Source organism: Cyanistes caeruleus, chromosome 8, assembly GCF_971803275.1.
Source record: "Cyanistes caeruleus chromosome 8, bCyaCae1.hap1.1, whole genome shotgun sequence".
Taxonomy (NCBI): domain Eukaryota; kingdom Metazoa; phylum Chordata; class Aves; order Passeriformes; family Paridae; genus Cyanistes; species Cyanistes caeruleus.
This window is the reverse complement of record NC_141708.1, coordinates 19,869,639-19,889,947: the sequence shown is the minus strand read 5'-3', so window position 1 is coordinate 19,889,947 and position 20,309 is coordinate 19,869,639. Positions and strand designations below refer to the sequence as shown.

Below are 20,309 nucleotides of genomic sequence, written 5' to 3'. Positions count from 1 at the left end.
AAAACAAATGTTAAAACACTTACAGAAAAGATCTTTCTGTTTCCTTTTCCTGGCTCACTCCAAGCCCCTCTCCTCCTGCCTTGTACCCCTACAAGTTACACTCAGCCCACTCAGCAAAGCCACGAGTGTGCAAAGGCAGGAGGGGATCGGGAGCCACATGTCCTTGCTGCTCCTTCTCATTCTTCTCCCCTGCTCCAGGTAGATGAACTAACACTTCAACCATATAAAAACAGACTTCATTGATACAAACAATTTGTCACCAAAATGAAGATAACTAACAAGAATAATCCTGGAGATAATCCCATGAGACATACCTGACTGGGTGGACGTGAGATAATTGATCTCCTTATCTTCCTGGCAATGCATCCTGGGTGTGACCAATGACTTACCCTCTCTAAGCTGATTGCAGATTTAGTTTCTCTGAAAACTTACACATTACCATTGCATATTCTCACAAAGCATAGTATTCAATTCCATCCTTAACTCATTGTAGCTCTATTCCTTTCACAATTCATTACGGCAAAGCTTACCTATTGCTCAATCAGCTATGAGAAGCAGTCTGAAGAGTGCCTGCAGAGCCATCTAATTTGTTCCCTTTGCTCATGGAGTGCCTGGCAGTCACAATCCTGCTGGATATGGAGGTAGAGACTGCAGACTTCAGATTCCAGCTTGAAACTCCACATGTATCCTGCATGTGTGTCTACACAGTTTTTGCACACAGACATCAGGTCTGCCCACAGTGCAAGCTGGCTAGAAATTGTGCAGCTGTGACTACTGTGATGCTTAGTGCAAGCAAAAGCACCTCACTCCTCAGCTGAATTTAATGGCATGGGCTTTAAAACGCTCTAACCATCCACATCCACAACCAAGCTACATGGTTTCTGGTTCAAACATAAGAAATCTGAGCAGACACTGAAAGATCTAGTCTGCCAGCAAAAACTCCTGAATGAAGAAAATACCTGTGTCTCCAATTGTACTAGTCCACAAGTTTACACACTTCTACATTTAAAAAGAAAAAAACCAAAACTTTCTTTCCCTACAAACTTGTGAAACTGAGGTGAAACTCAGGTTTTAGCGAAGGACTTGCTCTGTTTCCATGCAGTGCTCATCTCTGAAAGACATCTCTGCCACGGTCAGCCTGCACTGTTCACTCCTGAAAGGAGCCAAAATATCTTTAGGAAGAAGAATTCTCTGTGCCTTTATGGAACCTGAGAAATTTAAACAAGGAAATCCAGGCACTGTGAAAGTTGTCCAGGGCCTGAGATCAAATGTCACGGTATTTGCCAATGATCTTGCAATCACTCTTTGTCACAGTCCATTAAGACCTCTCCAATTTACAGGCCAATATAATCTGTGAATTAAACTTTATTTACCTTTTTTTTTTTTTTTTCACTTAAGTGCATGTTTTAAGAATTATGGGTTATAAATTATGACAGTTTATGCCTTGAATGGTGAATAAGTGAATTCATAGGATAGACTGGTCTGAGCCAAGTGGATTGAGCCCTGACATGTTTGTTTGTTTAAAGTCTTAAGTTCATGAAATAAAGTTTAATTCACAGAGTACATTCTCCTGAAAATCTGAGAAACCTAAAGGGACCATAACACCCTTAACACACTAAGTTAAGGTAGAAATAAATAAAGGACTTATGCAATCCAAATATTGGCATTGCAACTATTATTTCTGTACAAGTGCCACTGAACCTAACACAAACACAGCCATTTGACCCTCAGCAGCTCCACAGGTATTTTACCAAGCAGTTGAATATTTGGCTCTTGCCTCTATCAAGTCACCATAATGTTGGTAAAGGACCATTTCTAGGGTCCAGCTCTTAAAAAAAGAAAAAATTTAAAAATCTTAGTTTCACATCTTCCTCAAGAGAATCTCAGTTTAGGAACACATTTGTCTCCTAAAGGTCTCAGTATTCTTTTACTGGGACACTACTTGCATTTAGATTTACCCTCTCTCCAGAGGTTTATTTTGGAATAGAACTTAAGCAGAGAGCTGTTTTTAACGCTCCTTGTGCAGTATTAGCACTTCTTTGAGAACATCAGTGTCCTCTGGTATGGCTAAATGGAGGTGATATTCCATCCAGCTGTACAACATTTATGCTGACACCACCCCAGCAGAGTTGATTTCTGTCCTAATCAGGGAGGAGGTGCTCCTGCCTCAGCATCAAACCCCCTCTACACTCTCAAAGCTGTTTGTACATAAATTCGATATCTGCAAACAAATTGTACAAACAAATCCTAAGTACAAGTAAACAGAATGATAATGCATGAACTGGTTGAAAGAATTAATTGATTTGTGGATGGCAGTAGCTTAAGGGAGTAATTGTCCCCAGCTTTGTGAGAGGTATTAGATGACATACCTTTAAAGAAATTTGCTGCAAAGCCTGCTTTATTGATGGTGGCATCGGATGCAAACTTCATCCATACTTTGTTTGAACTGGATTTGATGTCTTCTGGCTTCTCGTAGCCACAGAAGTGGCCGATGAGCGGGCTCTGCTCAGTGAGGCCGTCTCGGATCTCCAGGTAGTCGTAAGAGCAGGCATCGTGCCACTCAACCTGCAACAGGAAAAGCGTGTGCCTGTACCTCACTAGTCAGAGTTCTTCCAGCCAGCCCAGCGACACAGACCAGCTCCCCAAACAACTGGCTACAACTAAGTACTTCCTGCAGCTGCCACTGAGCTCTTCTGCAGTTCAAATTGCATTCGAGCCTAGGCACATCTCAGTTCTGACACTGCTTCGTGGTTATCCTGTGGTGAAACCCAGTCCCTGACCATCTACAAACTGCTTTTGCAAGAGAAGCTGTAAGAAACAGAGCAGAACAACTACAAGCAAAATGGTTCAAGGAATAGCTGTGGGGAGGGAGTGGTGTCAGCCCTTTACAGGACAAGCATGGTGAGTGTACACAAGCCACAGCAGCCTGTGGGACAGACGAGATTTATGCACCAACCAAGGTCCTGTCCCCTCCTGTCTGTGACAGGACAGTAATCAGGACAGTTAACATCAGTAATCAGGGACTGATCACTGGCATGTAGCTAAGAGGGTAAGACATCTTATAACCACTGGAAGAAAACTTTTTGTGAGCTCTTCAAAGTCTGTCTGCCACCTGGGACCATGATGTTTCTTTGTGGAGCCACATCCTACAATCTGACAAGTCCCACTGACACCAATAAGAGTTTTTTGCCTGGATTTTGACCACTTACTTCCATTTGACCAGAGTGAAAATTTAAGGACTCATAAGTCCCTATCTGACATCATCAACACTTTTGAGTGTCTTGTAATCCATTCTGTCTAGAGTAACAGTTTTTGAAAACTCAGCATATTTTAAACTCCAAAAATCAAAATCTTTGAGCAAACATCTGGTAAGGTAAATGATACTCTGAAGTAGTCAAAAGATTCTTTTATTATTACTATTATTATTACCATTTTCTACTTAATTTTAAAGGGTTTGTAGAGGCAAAAAATAAATAATATCTGTAATATAAGATGCAATGACATTTCTTACCTCAAAGGCTTGGAATGTGATTCCTATGTGAAAACCCTCAGAAACTGTGATCTTCCAGACACACTCTTTGGAAGGTCTGTAGTCATCTGGGTAATTGGGAGACTGGATCTGGCCAGCATCTTTGTGTATTTCTCCACCGCAAATAGCTTCATAAAAAAGAAACAGCAAACCCAGGAGATTGCAAGTTTCTCTGTAGGTAAAGACAGCTCCATATGCATCTTTCTCAACAAATCTGTTTCAGTCTTGCTTACTATACACAAAGGCAACACACAAGTCATGGATTTTTACAAATCTAACATTTTGTTTTATGACAGTGTCTCCTATATTGCTGTGCTAATATCCTCAGAAGGTGAGCTCACTGGGACAGAGAACTTTTATAAATGTGTGAAATTCATACTCCTGCTCACCTTCATATCTGCTTGAAACCTGCTACCAGCATTAGGAACCAAGAAAAGCTGGGGGGAGGGCATGGGAGGGGGGAGAAGTTGCAAATCAAATCGAATCCAGCCACACGATGGCAATATTAACAAGCACAACTTGAGCTGTTCACCACCAGACCATCAGGCTGACTGCTCTGCTTGAAAAATTAAGTTCTAGTGCCAAATATAAGAGCAAATTTAAATACTGAAATAGAAAATTTAATGGAAGTCTAGTTTAATACAAAACCAGTAAAGATCTTGACCACAACAGCAGTTCGGCAAAATTGTCTGCAAGACTATGTAAGAGATGAAAGTAAGATCACAGGCTAAATAAAACCTGTACTACCCATGAGGCACGGCACACATCTACAAAACACATGAATGTTTTGGCTGTGCCTAAAGTCAAGGAAACAAAAAGCACCAACAGAAAGTATGAGAGAGATGGTACTGCAGCGACACCTGCCAGATATCAACCATCCTCACCCTTGGCTTCTCCCCACAAGGCATTGCATTGGCAATTCAGATATGATTCTCCTTGTAATGTCCTGCAAAATGCTTGCACTGGGTAACACTGTCTTGGTCTTCCATTGTAAGCTGCTAATGTAACTGAGTTAAAAGCATTGCTTCATTAGTGCAGCTAACCTCTTTCCTACAGGACCAGTGCTAAAGCACCACCAAAAAGTTGCACACAAAGATTCAGCTGCAGAGCACAATTTAGACTGCAATTTGAATTCATATATTCAGAGCAACAAGTGGTGCTTGAGAAAACTTCTGAAGGAGCCTTTAAAGAACTGTCACCCCCACCTAATAAAAAGAGGACTAAAGAGCAGAGGACTTTTTTTCTTTTCCTAAGAGCCATGAAACTGTCAGCCAACAAATAATAATTTCTCTATCCACTGCAGAAGTTCACACTGACACAGCTGAGCATCAGTTATACTTGGAAGAGCCTTACAGCAAAATGGAAAGAACATCTGGTAGAGCCTGAGAAGACAACAGTGATGGCAAATTTGGGGCTGTCAGCTGTGCTGTAGGGCAAAACAACAGCATCATCCCATCTTAAATCTCAGGAAAGAAAGGCAACAGAATGACTGAACTAAGAGTACACTTTCACTATATAAATTGACATTTAGTATCAAGTAATTCTACCATCATGTGGCTGCATACTCCTGCCTCTTTCCTCCCATCTTCTGAAAACTTTAGGGACAAGATTTGGAGGAATCCAAATCCAAAAATCAGTCCTCACCCACAGTTTCCAGAAAGTTCAGATGCATGAGCATTCATATGCACTGTCACTAAAGCAGTAGACAGAGAAGCAGTGCTAAACATGAGGGAGGAGTTCAAAAGAAAAAGAGGAACTAATGGCAGCAGAGAAAGATTTTGGACAAAAATTGATAGAAAATTAACTTATATGCAATCCATCCTGGAAATAGAAACTACCTTTACTGCCTAAGCACAGAAGTCACAAAACAGCTAAGCAAGCCACTTTGCAGAGGGCAAAAGAAACCAGACATTATCAGAACTTGCTTAAGAGGGAAATAGGGATTAAAGAAGATTTCTAGAACATCTATTTCAGCAAATAAATTATGGAGAGACATGTAGATAATCTCTCTACCTGCTGTTCTGACAAGAGGAGGCTGAGATATCCAGTGCTTAAGCATTCCCTTCAAACATCCAGAGGTAAGAATGGAACTGTGCAATGGGCCATCACTGTACCTGTGGTACAAGCTGGTTCACACCAGTCATACTCTGTGCTTGCTCTCAGGCATAGCCATGGATCTCACAGCCTTACCATGGGAAATTTCTTGCAGGAAAGGGTTATATAAAAAAGCACTCTCGAAGAGGCAGGAAAATACAGAGTTTGCTCGACCACTAGATGCATTCTACCTTCAGTTGCTCTATTCAAAAGCCAAGAGGAGCAAGCTCATATTTACTGAATTCTTTAGGGATCATTTATTAATCAACAGGAAATATGGGAAATTGTCAAGGGAAAACAAAGTCACTTTGCAAAGTGACTTTGGAATGCAGCCAATGTAAACTTTTTTTTCTTCCAATACCATTTAGCAATATGAAGGATGATGCCATACACGCTAATTTGATCACTTCTAATTTCAACAAACTACCATAAGGGGGGTGTTACAAACCACATGGTTCAGGCAACAGCTGCTTTTCAGGAGAGATGTTTAAAAAAACCCAACATCAGGCAAGCTACCTCCGTCTCTGGGGCAACAATTCCTGCAGAAACCAGATATTTCTCCAGTGAAACAGATTTGTTAGCCCCAAACTGCTGTGAAATCCTCATATGCTTTATTTGCACTTCCCCAACAGTCCCATGTTTGCTTCACTTCCCTCTGTTAGTATCATTATTCATGAGTTTATGGGACACTTGGGCACTGGGATTCCAGCATTATGCTTGTTCCTGTGGCTGAGGAAAGAAGATGATGCAATGTCGGTATCAATACAGTCAACCTCAATACTGTTGACACCACTGGTATTTCTAAGAAAAATGCCTGCTTCTCAGAAAACAATGAGGGCTTTTCATACATTTTAGAATCATTACTGCAAAAAACACAAGCCTATATGGAAAAGGGAAGTTACTAATTTTTAATGACTGTGATAGTATTACTCCTCCTCTGAAATGGTTTCATCATCTCAATGCCATGCAAGTTTCTAAAATACCTGACCTGTAGAAGATCTGACATGCTAATTACCAATTTTCTGTAACTAAAACATACAAAGGAGAAACAAAAGAACAACCTTTGCATTTGAGAACTCAAAAAAAACCCAACCAACCAAACAGAAACACCCCAAGACAATCTGTATTAAGTGATATAGAATGTATGATCCCAAACAGAAGTTTGCCTGTTAAAATGCTGAAAGAAACTCTTGCTCCACACACTGCTGCTTGCAGGGGCTGGTTAGAGCAAAGAGAACCTGGCCTAAGTATGGTAGCTATTGCTTTGCATTCCCATCTTATTGTGCCTCCTAAAATATGACAAACTAGTTGGAAAATCCGTGCCTTGTCTACTGAAACAAGCCCCAAAATCTGCCAATTCCCATGAACACAAGAGCATGGCTGTATCTAATCACACAGTGCAGCAGAACTCCTGCTGATCCCATAAAACCCCTGCATCTTGTTCAGTCTTCTCCCTACAATGCAGACTTCTAGCTAAGGGCTGTACCTTCATAGACCACAAAGAAGCCTTTGCCCAGGATGTTACTGCTGCTCCGGAACTCGATCCACAGCCTGCTGTCCGTGGAGATTACTGGTTCAGGAATCTTGTCACCACAAAATCTACCTAGAAGACATGAAAGAGACAATAAGGATCTCTATAATCTCCTGAGGGACAGAACAACATAATGGGCACCTGTGACTCTGGGAAGCAAAGAGTCTTTGGTTCAAGGAGTGTGCTTGTGTAAAACACCCTTTCATTCCCATCAATTGTGCTTTTGAATAAGTTTCTGTGTCCCCCTTTCATTAATTCCTATTCTTTTCCATTATTAAGTGAATTGAAGTTCTCTTCAGCTGGGAGAATCCAGTTAATAATAACTGGATGAAAACTCTATTGCCATGGTAAATTCAAAAGGGCTCTTGTCTTGATTACTTAATTGAGCAAATGAGATACCATGGTGGGGAAACATGACCCTGTCCTTCTAGAGATGTGGCATTAGGAAATGGCCTTTCCACCTGCTAACCCTTGAAAACTCCTTCAGCATTTAGCACCCAGGAGCAAATACTCCAAGTCAAACCAAGGGTAGGACATGGCCATGCTGATGACAAAAAAAACCCACTTATTCTCTCTTCAACAAATCCTGGTTAAGCTTCTGCAGTCTTTTAATTTCTTTCAAGAGAAAGAGACCAGGAACCATTTTGCTCAATGATTCCCCCAGCTTTGAGCTCTCTGGCATGTACCAGCACTGGTAAACTCCCAGATTTTGCCAGTAGGAATGAATCTTGGAAGAGAACAGCTGCAGATGGCATCTCAGTCCAGACAACCTCAACAACCCCAATGTGGTGGCTCCTCTATTGAAGCCAGAAGCCCTTCACAGAAACAGAGCAAGCACCAAGTATGTACTGATAGGCAGGGACCTGCACTTGGGTCAGGAGCTTGCACAGAGCAAACATGGTTTTTCACTTCAGCTGACAGCAGCAGGGCAATACACTGAATTCAGCATGGTCTTGGCACCCTGTCCAGCTGAATCCCAGTCAGAATCTGACAGAGGCAAACAGTTCTTCAGGCTGAATTCAGTCAGGACAGTGGTGATAGGGATCCTGGCCTTCCAACACCAGGCAAAGGCATCTTTGAACAACTTCCGCTGGGTAAAAACCTGGTTAATGCCTTACCTTCGAAACAGCATCATATTTCCCATTAACTGGCTGGGAATGGCAGTTTCACTAACACTTTTTCTTTCCCTTACAGAGTCAACCATCCAAATATTATTTCAGACCCAGCCTTACTCATCTACCACTGTGCCCCCAACCTGCCCAGTGCTGTTGGGGCAGCGTGACAGCCCTGCAGCATATCAATAGCATCCCCCATCTCCACTCTCAAAGGGAATGCTAAAAACAGCATCAGCACTGCAAAGCTTCTTCCTCTAGGGTCACTGAGCAACTTCCTCTTGGATTTAGACTTGGAGTTTAACAAGGGTGTCAAGAAGAGGAAACGCAGATGAGGAACGAGAATGAGCAAGCTCCTCAGAGTGTGATAAAGGGCCCATTCATAAAAAGTTATACACCATTTAAAGGCTGGGTTTTCACACACTTCCCTGGGAAAATATGCAGCACACATGTATTTTTTCTCTCCACAAGAAGCCCGTGCTTTCACAATTCACACTAATCCCCCTCCTCACCCCCTGCTGAATTGCCGTCTGTCTGCCTCTTCTGACCTAATTTCATGGGCTCAGCCCCATGCGGGAACCATGGCCACTCCTGCAGCGTCTCCTTCCAGATGGAAACACTCCCAAGTCCACCTGCACTAGTGGGACAGGGAGGTGCTTGGCTTCTGAAGTACCTTTAAATTACTCAGCAGAACAAAAAAATAACGAGGAGCTAAGTTGCAGCTGCTGGAGCAATGTTACCTGACACATATGCAGAAGAGAACAGCAGTATACGCTGCCAAGCCCAAAATAGGCAGTACGCAGTAAAACCGGGTGCCAACTGCCCTGAAAGGTGGGTCCCCTGAAACCTGGGAAGCAGCACGGCTTCAGCCTCAGCACCTCACCTGGTAGCAGGGTTAGGATGTGCAGTGGGGCCAAGGAGAACACCCAAATCACCCTAAACCCTCTGACCCAATGCTAACTAGCCCAGTCCTGTGCTGCAGCATGGGGTGCAGCCCTTCTAACACAGCTGGGGATGATGCCAAGCTTGATTACTTCTTGCCTTTTAGACAGAAGGGGCTGTTTGCAATGCTGCATTTTACATGTTTGGGACACTGAGCCTAGGGCATGAGATCAGGATCAGAGACAGTGGGACTCTTGAACCACTCAAAGTGACAGAAGACTTGCAGTTATGATAACAGGAGGCAGAGAAACAGGGAGGATACAGATGCACTTCCTAGAGATCTCTGGGAGCAGGAGCAGAGTAGAGTCTTTGCACAATTTGACATGGCGTGGCCTAGCAAGCTTCCTTCTAGGACTACAGAGCTTCAAAGTACAGAGCACTGTGTATTTGTAAACACAAATTCATGAGAAATAATGGCAGAAGCTTGGGTCGGAAGCTGTGCAGCTGCTTCATTCTGACTGCCTGACAGTCCTTCCCTGGACTTAGGAAAGAGCAATAACAAAACTCCAGAGACCACATTTTCAGTCCCAGCCAGGGCCCTGGCTCACTTCCCTCCCTGCCTCATTTCTCAGGCTGGAAAAGAAAGGAATAAAGCTTTTGTGACCACAGGGCTTAGAACATGGATCACTGGGAGTGAATACAGCACACCGACATCTCTGGATAGAGACAGTAAAGGATGACCAGTGCACTGGCTGGACCTAGGATCCTTCCAAGTAAAGGAAAGTTTGTTTCTGCTTGTTTTCCCCACCCACTCTCCAAAGCATCAAGAAGAATACACAAAATGCAATTAAAATGAAATACCCACTCACCCAGTAACGGAGCCTTCCTCCAGTAGCCATCACGCACCTCCACATAATCATACCAGCACAGGCGACTTTTAAATAAGTCCATTGATGTGAAATTTAACATAATCTGCAAGGAGAGAGTGCACATTTCTCTTTGGGGAGGGAGTTACTTTAAAGAGAAGACCCTGCAGATTGTTTCATTTTCACTACAGCACTGCCTAAGTGAATATGTAAGCAAAGAGAGTTGGGCCATTTGGAAGATTTGTACACCACTTTTTCTCAAAAAAGAAAGGCTTCTCAAGGTGTTTTAATGAAACCATGACAATGTATGACTGCAGAGAGCCCTTTACTATCAACTCTGTAATTCAAATGCAATACTTCTTAGTTAGTAAAATGTTACTTTAAAAAAAGCCCAGTTTGGATTTTTAAAATTAAACCCTTTAGTTTTGAGTAATGTGAAAATCATAGAGAAAGACATTGTCACAAACCACACATGTTTGGGGTCTATACCTGCATATAAATGATACTTGTAATAAATGTCTAATTTTGCTAATTAGGTTCCCCATTCTGACTATCAGATTCACACCATCACTGTGATGCAATTGCGTTCAGTGGCTTTACCAAACAGAGCTTGGCATTAAAATGTTATTATTTTAGTCTCCTTTCTCTCTAAGATGGATCACCAGCCTTGGTCTGGGAAGTCACCTATGGAGGTCACCATTGGTGTGTACTTATATTTTTCTTCTGGCAGGATTAGACCCATATAATTTACTTACATCCAAAATCTGAACATAGTCACAGAAATGTCTTTATAGTAAAATGGATGTTCTCCCCCAAAGTCCTGGTTGGGTGTGCAGAGTACAGTCTGCAATGATATTACTCACATTTTGCACATTTTTGCAGTATTCTGACTTTGGACAGCAAAAGGAGATTCATCAGTTTCTATGCAGATAAATGCTATAAGCCAAATATCTCTTCCCAACTAACAACTCAAGAATTTGCACCAATCACTGCATTGGGTTAAACAGGTAAATTTAAGCATCTAATCTGGAATCAATTCTTTATTTCCTTTTTTAACATTAGTGGTCCAGCATTTAGATGCTGGGTCCTTCCTGACACAACTCCGCAGAGGCTGAGAAGCAAAGGGAGAGTTTATAGCAAGACTGACACCACAAATCTCTCAGTGCCACAGTTGTCAAACCTGGACGGCTCTTGGCCCTCTTGCCCCAGCGATGCTCTCCCTGCAGCTGATGGCAGGAGCTCAGCATGGCATGGGACTGGGCTTGCAGGTGACAGAAACAGGTCCTGGAGCCAGGCAAACGAGCTCTGCGCTTCTTTGTCCGAGTCTGAGTCTTAAGCATGTCTTGAGGGTGATCCTCAGCAAAGTCACTCTGCCAAGGAGCTCCCAAGCTGGGCTGCTCATTCTTGCAGCCTGGTATGGCGTGACAGGCCTGAAGGGCTGGTGTTGCTGGATTAAGGAAAGATTTAATTTCTACAGGAAGATCAATAAAACAAAAGGAGCTGGGAGGAAAGTGGACAGGGTGGGTGATTGATGTGCAGCGGGGCTTGGCATTTCATGGCGGGAAGTGGGAGTTCCCTGACAGGGACATTATGCCTGCATGACAGGGGCAGGCCACAGATGTCACTCACAGCTCCTCAGCTCCCTTCAGGACCCCAGATTGCAGCATATTTTATCTAACTCATCTGACTGGCTTTGGAATGTGCACTTGCCAAAGTTAACAGGTGGCAGGAAATGTCCATGCAGGGTTCAGTCTCAAACTGAGAGGGAGGATCAGAGATCAACACACAGCCCAGAGATGTGAGGGGCTCTGCTCCAGCATCACCACTTCTCTCCTGTACTCATGTATTGTACCATGTATTCCTGACTGCCTCTCTCTCCTGAGTGGTGCTCAGGAGCCTTCCCAGGCTCCATTCCTGCGCACCGGGGATCTTCTGGCAGGTTCTAACACTGTCATCCCAGGCAAAACCTCACATGAGGGAAGTGCAGAGTATACCTTGTGCTGCTGTGGCACCTACCTTCTCCCCTGGGGTCACCGAGATCCTCCAGACACAGTGGGAATAGGAGGGGTAGCCATTTGGAAAGCCAGGGGCTGAGAAATTACCTGTTGAGTCTTGCAAGGTCTCTCCACAAGCTGCAGGAGAGGGGAAAAAAAAAAATCTATCAAAAAGGAGTGACTCTGAAAAACATCAGGGTCTACCAAACTGCCTGCTCGTGGCTGCTGTGTGCAGGGTGGTGGCTGGTACTCCAACAGTGCTCATTCATGGTAGTGGCCAGAGGTCACAGAGCACCTGAGGCCGTGCCAAAGGGGTGATGTGAAATTTGTCAGAATTTCTGGGATAAAAAGATGATCAGTGCAAGGACACAGATGATACAGCTACCAAAGAAACTTGAACCCTTCTTCCTTCATTTTCTTTCCACACGCCAGCACTTTCAGGTTTCAGTTGAGGAATATCTCATTCACTAATCAAATGCAAAGTATTAACCCCATCCCACCTCACAAGCCCACACTGCTGCCAGCAAACCTGTTTTCCCTTAATTACAAGCTGCTCAATTAAGTTCTCCTTAGTTGCCATTGTAAATTGTCATTTTTGGGCTTAAAACATCCTAATAAAAGCAGGGCAAGTCCCATCACCCTCATGCTCAGCTCCTTCCCAGCCACTACACTGCACAATACAAAATATGAGCACAGCAGCCCATTGCTCTTCAACTTCCTGTTTTGTGGCCTGCTGCAGTTGATGAAATGTAGATCCCAGAGTGACTTTTGGGAAGCAAAGAATATGCACATGCATATGATCCTTTAGGGAACCACAGCTCCCAACATCTGGAACAGCTGTGACTACTGTAGTTCTGCTCTCTGGGCCAGGATGACTGAGCTGGAACAAGGAGTGACCATCCACATCTGCAGAGCAGCTGACTGGCTGGGTGGGAGGACCACAAATATCCAAGCTTCCATTTCCTTGACAGTGCCCACTAGACACATCCAAATGGCAATTGCAAGGAGCAGGGACCTCGGCTTGCCAGCTTTCCAGCTGTTCTTCCAGTTTCATAACCAACTGATTTTACAAAGCCCCCCTGGACCTGCAACTCTGCTTCCTCAGAGACAGCAAGGCAGCCCCCAAAAATCCCTGATTGAGCAGCAGTGCTTTGAAAGATCTGACAAGGCCTTCCCTTTCTCATGGAAATGCCAGGGGTTGTTCCTCTGCTTGATGCTATCACAAGGTAATTTTGCAGCCATGATTACATTTAGATGGGCGGGTTGGCAGTTGGAGGTGAAAAGAGACTGGTTCCAGTGAAAAAGTTTAATATGTTCAAGCAGGGGAGAAGGAGTCACCTAGGTCAGAATTACTTTAATTTCCCTAAGGAAGTTTGATCCACAGCTTGACAGATCAGACTAGATGAACAAGTGTGGGGACACAGAAAGAAGTTTTTTAATATATTTAAAATATTTATTAAAATACTTAATTTTTTTTTTTTTTTAAATAAAGAGGGAATTCCAATCCATAACTCACCAGGATAGGTAAATGTTCTTTTTCTCTGCTTAAAAATCTATTTAAATAAACATGAAATGATAAAGGAAGCTCTAAATCATGGGAAACATGCTCAACATGACCATAGTGACATGAGATTATTGCCCTCGGCTGAACCACTCAGGTTTCCAACAGCCCAGACTTAATTCTCCCAGAACACAACCACACAGCTACTGGCAAGACTGTAATTATGGAACAGGTACCATTGTGCCTACTTGCAAAGACTGCTTTGCTGAAATATGAGAGGAGACCCCTGTAAGGCTCTGAGCCCTGCAGAGGAAACTGCCCAGGCTCAGCAGTGCATCTCTGCGGGGAGAGCACAGCCTCTTGCAGAGCACCCTAAAAAGGAATATCACTGTACTCCACTTAGCAGAGAAGACAAGAGGTACAACAAAGCAACTGTCTGGCACTTCTGGGATCCAAGAAACCGAGCAGGTAGCAAGGAACAGAGGTGAAAAGCAAAGCAGTAAGGTGAATGCCTCAAGACTCATTTGTAAATGAAGCAGTTGAGTGACAGGCACTCACAGCTCATCAGCTGATTACTGGTACACTGTATCTTTTTGAAAATGCCCAGAGAATGTAGGACGGCTCTCAATTTACAGCTCAACCATTCCTGCATTTTTCCTTTAGCACAGCACAAGACAGCAGAATGAGCTGTTTCAAAGCTTTTGTAGTGACTGTAGTCATCAAATTGTCAACTGTGCAGCCATAGCAAATCTAGCACTAACTACAATGTAGCAGACTGCATTCTTGCCTTCCAGAAATTCCTTCAGCAAATTTCATTTGATTTCACCTGGCTTGGCACTAACTTTAACCCAGCAGGTATAAGCTCTGAGGAATTAAGAGCCATTTAAAACAGCAGGGTTTTAGAATGGACAAGCTAAGCAAGCCCTAACTGTAGCAGGCACATGAGCTCCAGTCTGATGAGCTGGAGAGCCCTGTTTCTTACAACAGACACAGCAGTTGTTCTGGATGATTCCAGTGAATGCTTGTAACTCATCCTCCACCGTACTAGCTCTTTTTTTTGGGAGATGTTATCGGGTATTCTCAGACGGAGACTCTCTTTCTAAAAGGGGAGCCATATGCCACTCAACTTCTGAATTATGTTGCTGCTCTTTACCCTAAAATCCTCAGCTTGACTGCCAAACAAGGTGTCTTCATCCTAAAGTCTCATTCCAACCCTGCTTGAACACACAGATGAAGTCCTTTGGTTTTGAACTCCTTTGCTTTGTATTTTGCAGAGGAAGAAAACTTTTCAAGCTACAGATTCAAATGGCAGACAAAGATGCTAATGTCATTAAATACATTGCACCTCTTCTCCTAAGATGCAGCCTGTGTATAAATGTTGATGCAAAGAAAAAAACCAAAAACCAAAGCAGAACAACAGATATGTGAAAAAAAATGTTTAGTAGGCTTAAATCTCTAATTATTCTGCTGCCTAGTATGTTCTGAACTGCAATAACCTCTGCTAAAGCCTTGTGGGGAAAAAAAAAAGTAGGAAAAGTTCTACTTCACAAATAGAAAACTTGAGACTCACAGAAGAGTCCTCATTTTAAAGAAAGTTGCTTTGGAGCTTTTAGTTAGTACCTCAGGCCAAAGTGGCTTTTCAGCTTGCCTTGAGAAGTCTAAATCTGTAATTGATTCTTCCAGCTATGGGAATGAAAAGCCTGGTTGGCTTAAGTCTGACTCAATCAAAAAACCTAGTGCAAAACAAATTAACCCCTAAACTAATCCATGAGATAATTTTGTAAGAACAAAATTTTATTCAAACAAAATCAATTTAGAGATAATGATGAGGTAAAAAAAAAAAAAAAAAAGGTTAATTGGAACTAACAGACCTAAAAGTTATACCACCTATTATAAGCTAAAAGCAGTAATCTTCAGACATATAGACCATGAAGCCCTCAGAATTCATTCTAGACCCTTATGGACTCCTACTTTCTGACCTGCAGTTGGATACAGGAAAACATGGATTTGCACACCAGTTATCCACCTCTTTCCAGGGCCTCAGTCTACCAGACATCTTTCCAACATTTTGCCAACTCCTAGTCCTTACACATTGGTTTAATTTTCTAATTGGATAGAATAGAGCCTACACTGGACTAATCTGAAGCCCCAAACACAACAAGAATACTGGCAAAGTACTAACAGGAGACATGTTTTAGGCAAGGTCACTTCTCCCCCACGGCTCCAGCCTAAAGCATTTGATAGTCTGTGTTTCCCAAGTCTCTTTCCTCAAAGAGATCGTTAAGGTGCTCTTGAACTCCAGTGCCTTCCACATAAACCATAACAAAAAAAAAAAAAAGCAAGCAGGATCCTGATAAAGCAGGATCCATCTCCCCAGGCCATATTTACCTGGGCATTTGTACAGCTTCCTTGCCTGAGCGATGTCTCCCTGGCTCAGGCGGATTCGCTGACCAATAGTTGGCCGGACCCCGTTATCATCACGGCGGGGAAGGATGGTGTCAAGGAAAACTCCTCTAAAGGGAAGAGCAGAGAGACACAGGGCAGTGAAGTAGGGAAAGTGACACAATGAACAGACAGTAGAGCTAGCAGGCCTCCCACACCCCATCCCCTTGACCATATATCCCATGCTAACCAGCAATAGTGCTTCAGCTTCTAATAACTGCTATCTCAAGACAGCCTTCTCACTATAGCAGACAGCTTCCAAATGTACAAGCAAGTCTGCCAAGCCAGAAAATTCCTCTTGGATGTCTCAAAATTGCTGCTGCCTCTGTTTGAGGTAGCACATTCCTTGCCATAAATCAGAAAAAGCAATGAAATATTCCTGCAGACGGTTCATGGCACATCTGGCTCAGCAGGAGCACAGATCTGGTGTTCAAGCCAAAGAAGCAGAGCGAAGAGGAGTTGTCCCAGTAGCAGATGGGTTGGGCTGGCAGTGACTGGGGCTGCCACAGACAAGAGGAAAAGATCGTGCACTCTGCACCTTTGACCTGTATGAGTTTCCGAGCTAGTAACTCCATTTGTCTCTGCCTCTTTTTACTTGTTACTATTTCTTCCATGTGCTTCACACTCAGGAGCTCTTTTACTGCACTTCTGATCTCAGTCCAGGGAAGGATTTAAGCTCAGGCCTCATTTCTATCAAAATGCAGTCCATGCAGCCAAGCAAGAGCTTGCACGCAAAAAGAGACCCCAAGGGAGCATTAGGACTGTAGGGAAGGAGGGAGGGAATCAGAAACCTGAACTCCAGGTTGGCAAAATCCAAGCTCTTGCAGGCAGGCTCCAGTCCACAGGAACCTTTTGCTGCATCCCTGAATGCCAAACAGGCTTGGGGGTGCCAAGGCTAACACCGAGCTTAACCTTCAGCATCAGCACAGTGAGGCAGACTGCCCTTTCTGAAGGAAAGGATACAACTGTCCAGAGAGTCCAATGGGAAACCAAGGCAGAAGCAATAATTTTAGTGCTACCTAGTCCAGAGGTGGAGAGGGAAGGGGGGAAATTGTTTTGTAAATATTCAAACCGAAGAAATAAATAGAGAGAAAGGAATTTAATCTGTTTTGAAAACTGGAATCAATTGTTGCATAGGAGACGTTGCCATTTTTTCAGCAGTAGAAAAACTCCTGATCAGCACCAAAACCGATACTTACAAGATGTGAGATGAGTCCCTCAAATTTCAATTTATAAATTCAGTATGTTATTCTATATGCCAGTTGCATGCCTTGGGCTGAATGTATTTAAGTTATGTACTGAAAATAAATCCTCCAATTCCAGAAACACCACAAGCACAGAAACTGGTCAGTTTGCTCAAAGTAAATTTTCAAGCCTCCTCAGGAGTTCATAGAAGAACTCCACATTTGGCAGGGACATACTTCTGTGGCCTCTGAAATGCTTTCTGCAGATCTCCAGGCTCAACCAGGGAAGAATGACAGAGTTTAATACAAAAACCACGACTTGCACATGCAAACTTTTGATTCTTTTTCCCATTCCAGCCTTCACAACTGTGAACTCACAGCCCTCAGTTTTCTACACATTGTGTATACCTCAGGCACTGCTCACACAAAGCAAACAACCCATAACTTCAAACTGCCCTTGTTACCTGCCAAGCACGTTTTCTTCCAGAAGGCTGTACTCTATGCCCAGGCAGAAAGATTTTTGGTTTAGCTTCTTCCTCCAATTGAATTTTTTCTCCTTTCACATGCATTGCTGAACATGACTCCCAACTACAGAGCAGTTAATACAGTTTCTCTCATTTTGCTGTCAAGGGAACCAAGAAGAGGAGACCCTGTATGGCCCAAACCACTAAAAGCCCCATGCTGTCCACCCAAACCTCATCTGCTTAAAAACACTTGGAGTGTAAAGTTGTATATTTGGTGAGTGTCTCTAAAAGTGCAAATACTTTGACTCAAAAGTTAATAAACAACAAACAGACATCATTAAACAGAGCAGCTCAGGAAGTCTAACACCAGAACCACTCTTGAGTAAAACATCTAAACTCTCCTCTCAGAGGTAGGAGAAGAACCCATGAATCCTGGATGCCCCATTCTCTTGCTGTCCAGGCAGGGGCAGAACATGCATTAGCTGCCCAATGCAGGTGCAAGCCAAGCACAACACCTCACCATTCCTACCAGCTAAGAACAACAGAGTTTGAGAACAGACTCACACAAGTCATTAGCATCCACATGTCACCCTGAACATGCAAAGCGCCAGGCCAATGATATGAAATCACCAACTGATCTCAACAAATGCTAAACATTCATGTCCCAGTAGACAGGGTAGAAAATACAGGTGCCTAAACAACACACAAGGAAGCAGATATTCAAGGCAAGTTAAGAACCCAGGGGTAGGCAGCCACCTTTTGTCCCAGTTCTGTATTTATATCTCCATGTGCAGAAGAGAGACAACATGACTCTTCACACAGTAAAACCACCGGAGGATCTGTGTATGTCTTGTGCAGGATTGGGACAGCGCATTGCAAATACAAGATGTGGTCCCTGGGCATGGAGGCAGTGCTGCCTACATCCTAATTTGAACACAAGCTTTGCAGAAGTCCTGTTTTGTAACTCCAGACTGTGCTGACATGTCTACTAGCAAGCCACTTACAGAATTAAGGAAACCAGCTACTTGCTTAGAGTTTTGTGGGAGTTTAAACCTTCCTGCTAAGTTGCCATTTATGGGTCTTGACAGTTGTAAAAGAAATTGTTTCATTATATGGCAACATTCAGTTTAGATTGCTGCCATGTCTGTAAGGAATGCACCAGGAAACAAAAGCCTGCAGCCACACTCTGCAAAACAGGCAAATTTCTTACATAGATGATAACAGAAATTCCATAGGTAAAAACTTGTTCCTGCTGCCATTACAGTCTCTTGTGCCATACTCCAATTTCTATTAGGCATAGACAAAAATAAGATGCATATTTTGCTATGAAATGGAAAGGAGTGACTCTACATCAATCCTCAAAAGTATCACTGGAAATAATTTCCACTGCTAGGACTCACCAAATCTCAGAAAAGCTGTACCTTTCTGCCCTAGGTAAAAAGTTTAGAATAAAAAGGGCCCAGGATTTACAGCAGCATTTACCATGGCAAGCACCATATGATTTACTATCATCAATACTGACTGAAGTTTAAAACAAGGTTGTACTAAGTGCCAGGTAAGAATTGCTACAAAGCAGTAAGTCACAGACATGACTGTGTGTCCTTCCCCTGCTCACTCACACATCCATCTCCACTGGTCAGGTGCTCACACCAATTTATGTCAGCTTTTGGGTGTCTGCTAATGTAACAACACACCCAGTGCAGCCCTTCCCTTGCAGGGCCAAGCAGGAACACTCTCCCTTTCCTAGCCACTGATCTTAATGAAACTTGCTGGAAATTCTTCACATCTTCATGGACTCTGTGCTTTTGTCAGTTTGGGCTGCAATTGGACAGCACCCACAAACCTCAGTGAGGTGGGAAGGATGGGCACATACACCCACCAGTCTCTCTGGCTGGTCAGTGCTTTGCTCCCTCAGGGGAGCAGATGTCAAGACAGGTCTTGGCAAAGTAAAAGCCTTATTGCCAGCACTGCTTATTTGTGGTAAGAGCACAATCAGCCTACAGAGGCACTTAGCACTCAGTTCAATTACTGCACAAAGACTGCAACTGGGGTAAGGGTGGGTCACAGAGACAAAGGGCTTAAAGAAAACACTTAAAAATCTTATCAAGCACCAATTTAAATCTAGCAGGACTCTTGCCATTTTTATCCCATTTTGGCCCAGCAATGCTCTGAAGGACCCTAGTTTTCAAGAGACACAGACTCAAAGGCATCCACAATATAAATGGCTGTAATAACTTAATCCTGCTTTTGTGCAAGAAAATTCTAACCATTTAGAGTTTAGCAAACGCTGGAAGCATCCAGCAGATGCCTCAAGGGAAGAAAAATTGTTTGCTTTAGATATCTGATGCAAAGAAATCTCCGAATTGCCCAGACACCATCTCCTCCTGCCACAACAAGCAGCATTTCAGCATGTTTGACAATTTTCCACTGGTTGGTGTGAAGTTGTCAAAACAAAAGCACAAAATAACAGGTTCGGCCCTTCAATGCAACTGGGGAGTAAGAAAATTTAAAAAGTCCTAAAGACATCTTTAATTTTTGCAACAAAAATTTTCCAAGAGTGTGAACACTTCCACTGTACCTTCCAACCCCTTTACTCACAGTATGTAGTGACAGAAAGCTTTTGGGAAAGAGCAACAGTAGGATTTATAGAAGAAAACTTCCAACAATGCAGCAAAATTAATCTGGTCATCCAGTAACTCTCATTCCAAAT

At 43.1% G+C, this 20,309-nt stretch overlaps 1 protein-coding gene across 2 annotated transcripts in view; it reads right to left on the bottom strand.

Annotated features, from left to right (window-relative positions):
- The window catches only part of TLL2 (tolloid like 2), an 85,801-nt gene that overhangs the window by 12,995 nt on the left and 52,497 nt on the right, over window positions 1–20,309 (bottom strand). For both annotated transcript variants that reach the window (XM_086899028.1, XM_086899029.1), the window contains exons 8-13: window positions 15,898–16,022; window positions 12,031–12,146; window positions 10,018–10,120; window positions 7,110–7,226; window positions 3,512–3,657; window positions 2,370–2,565 (exon numbers count right to left, since the gene is read on the bottom strand). In XM_086899028.1, the coding sequence (XP_086755154.1) occupies window positions 2,370–2,565; window positions 3,512–3,657; window positions 7,110–7,226; window positions 10,018–10,120; window positions 12,031–12,146; window positions 15,898–16,022 (803 nt within the window). The remainder of the gene's footprint in view (window positions 1–2,369; window positions 2,566–3,511; window positions 3,658–7,109; window positions 7,227–10,017; window positions 10,121–12,030; window positions 12,147–15,897; window positions 16,023–20,309) is intronic.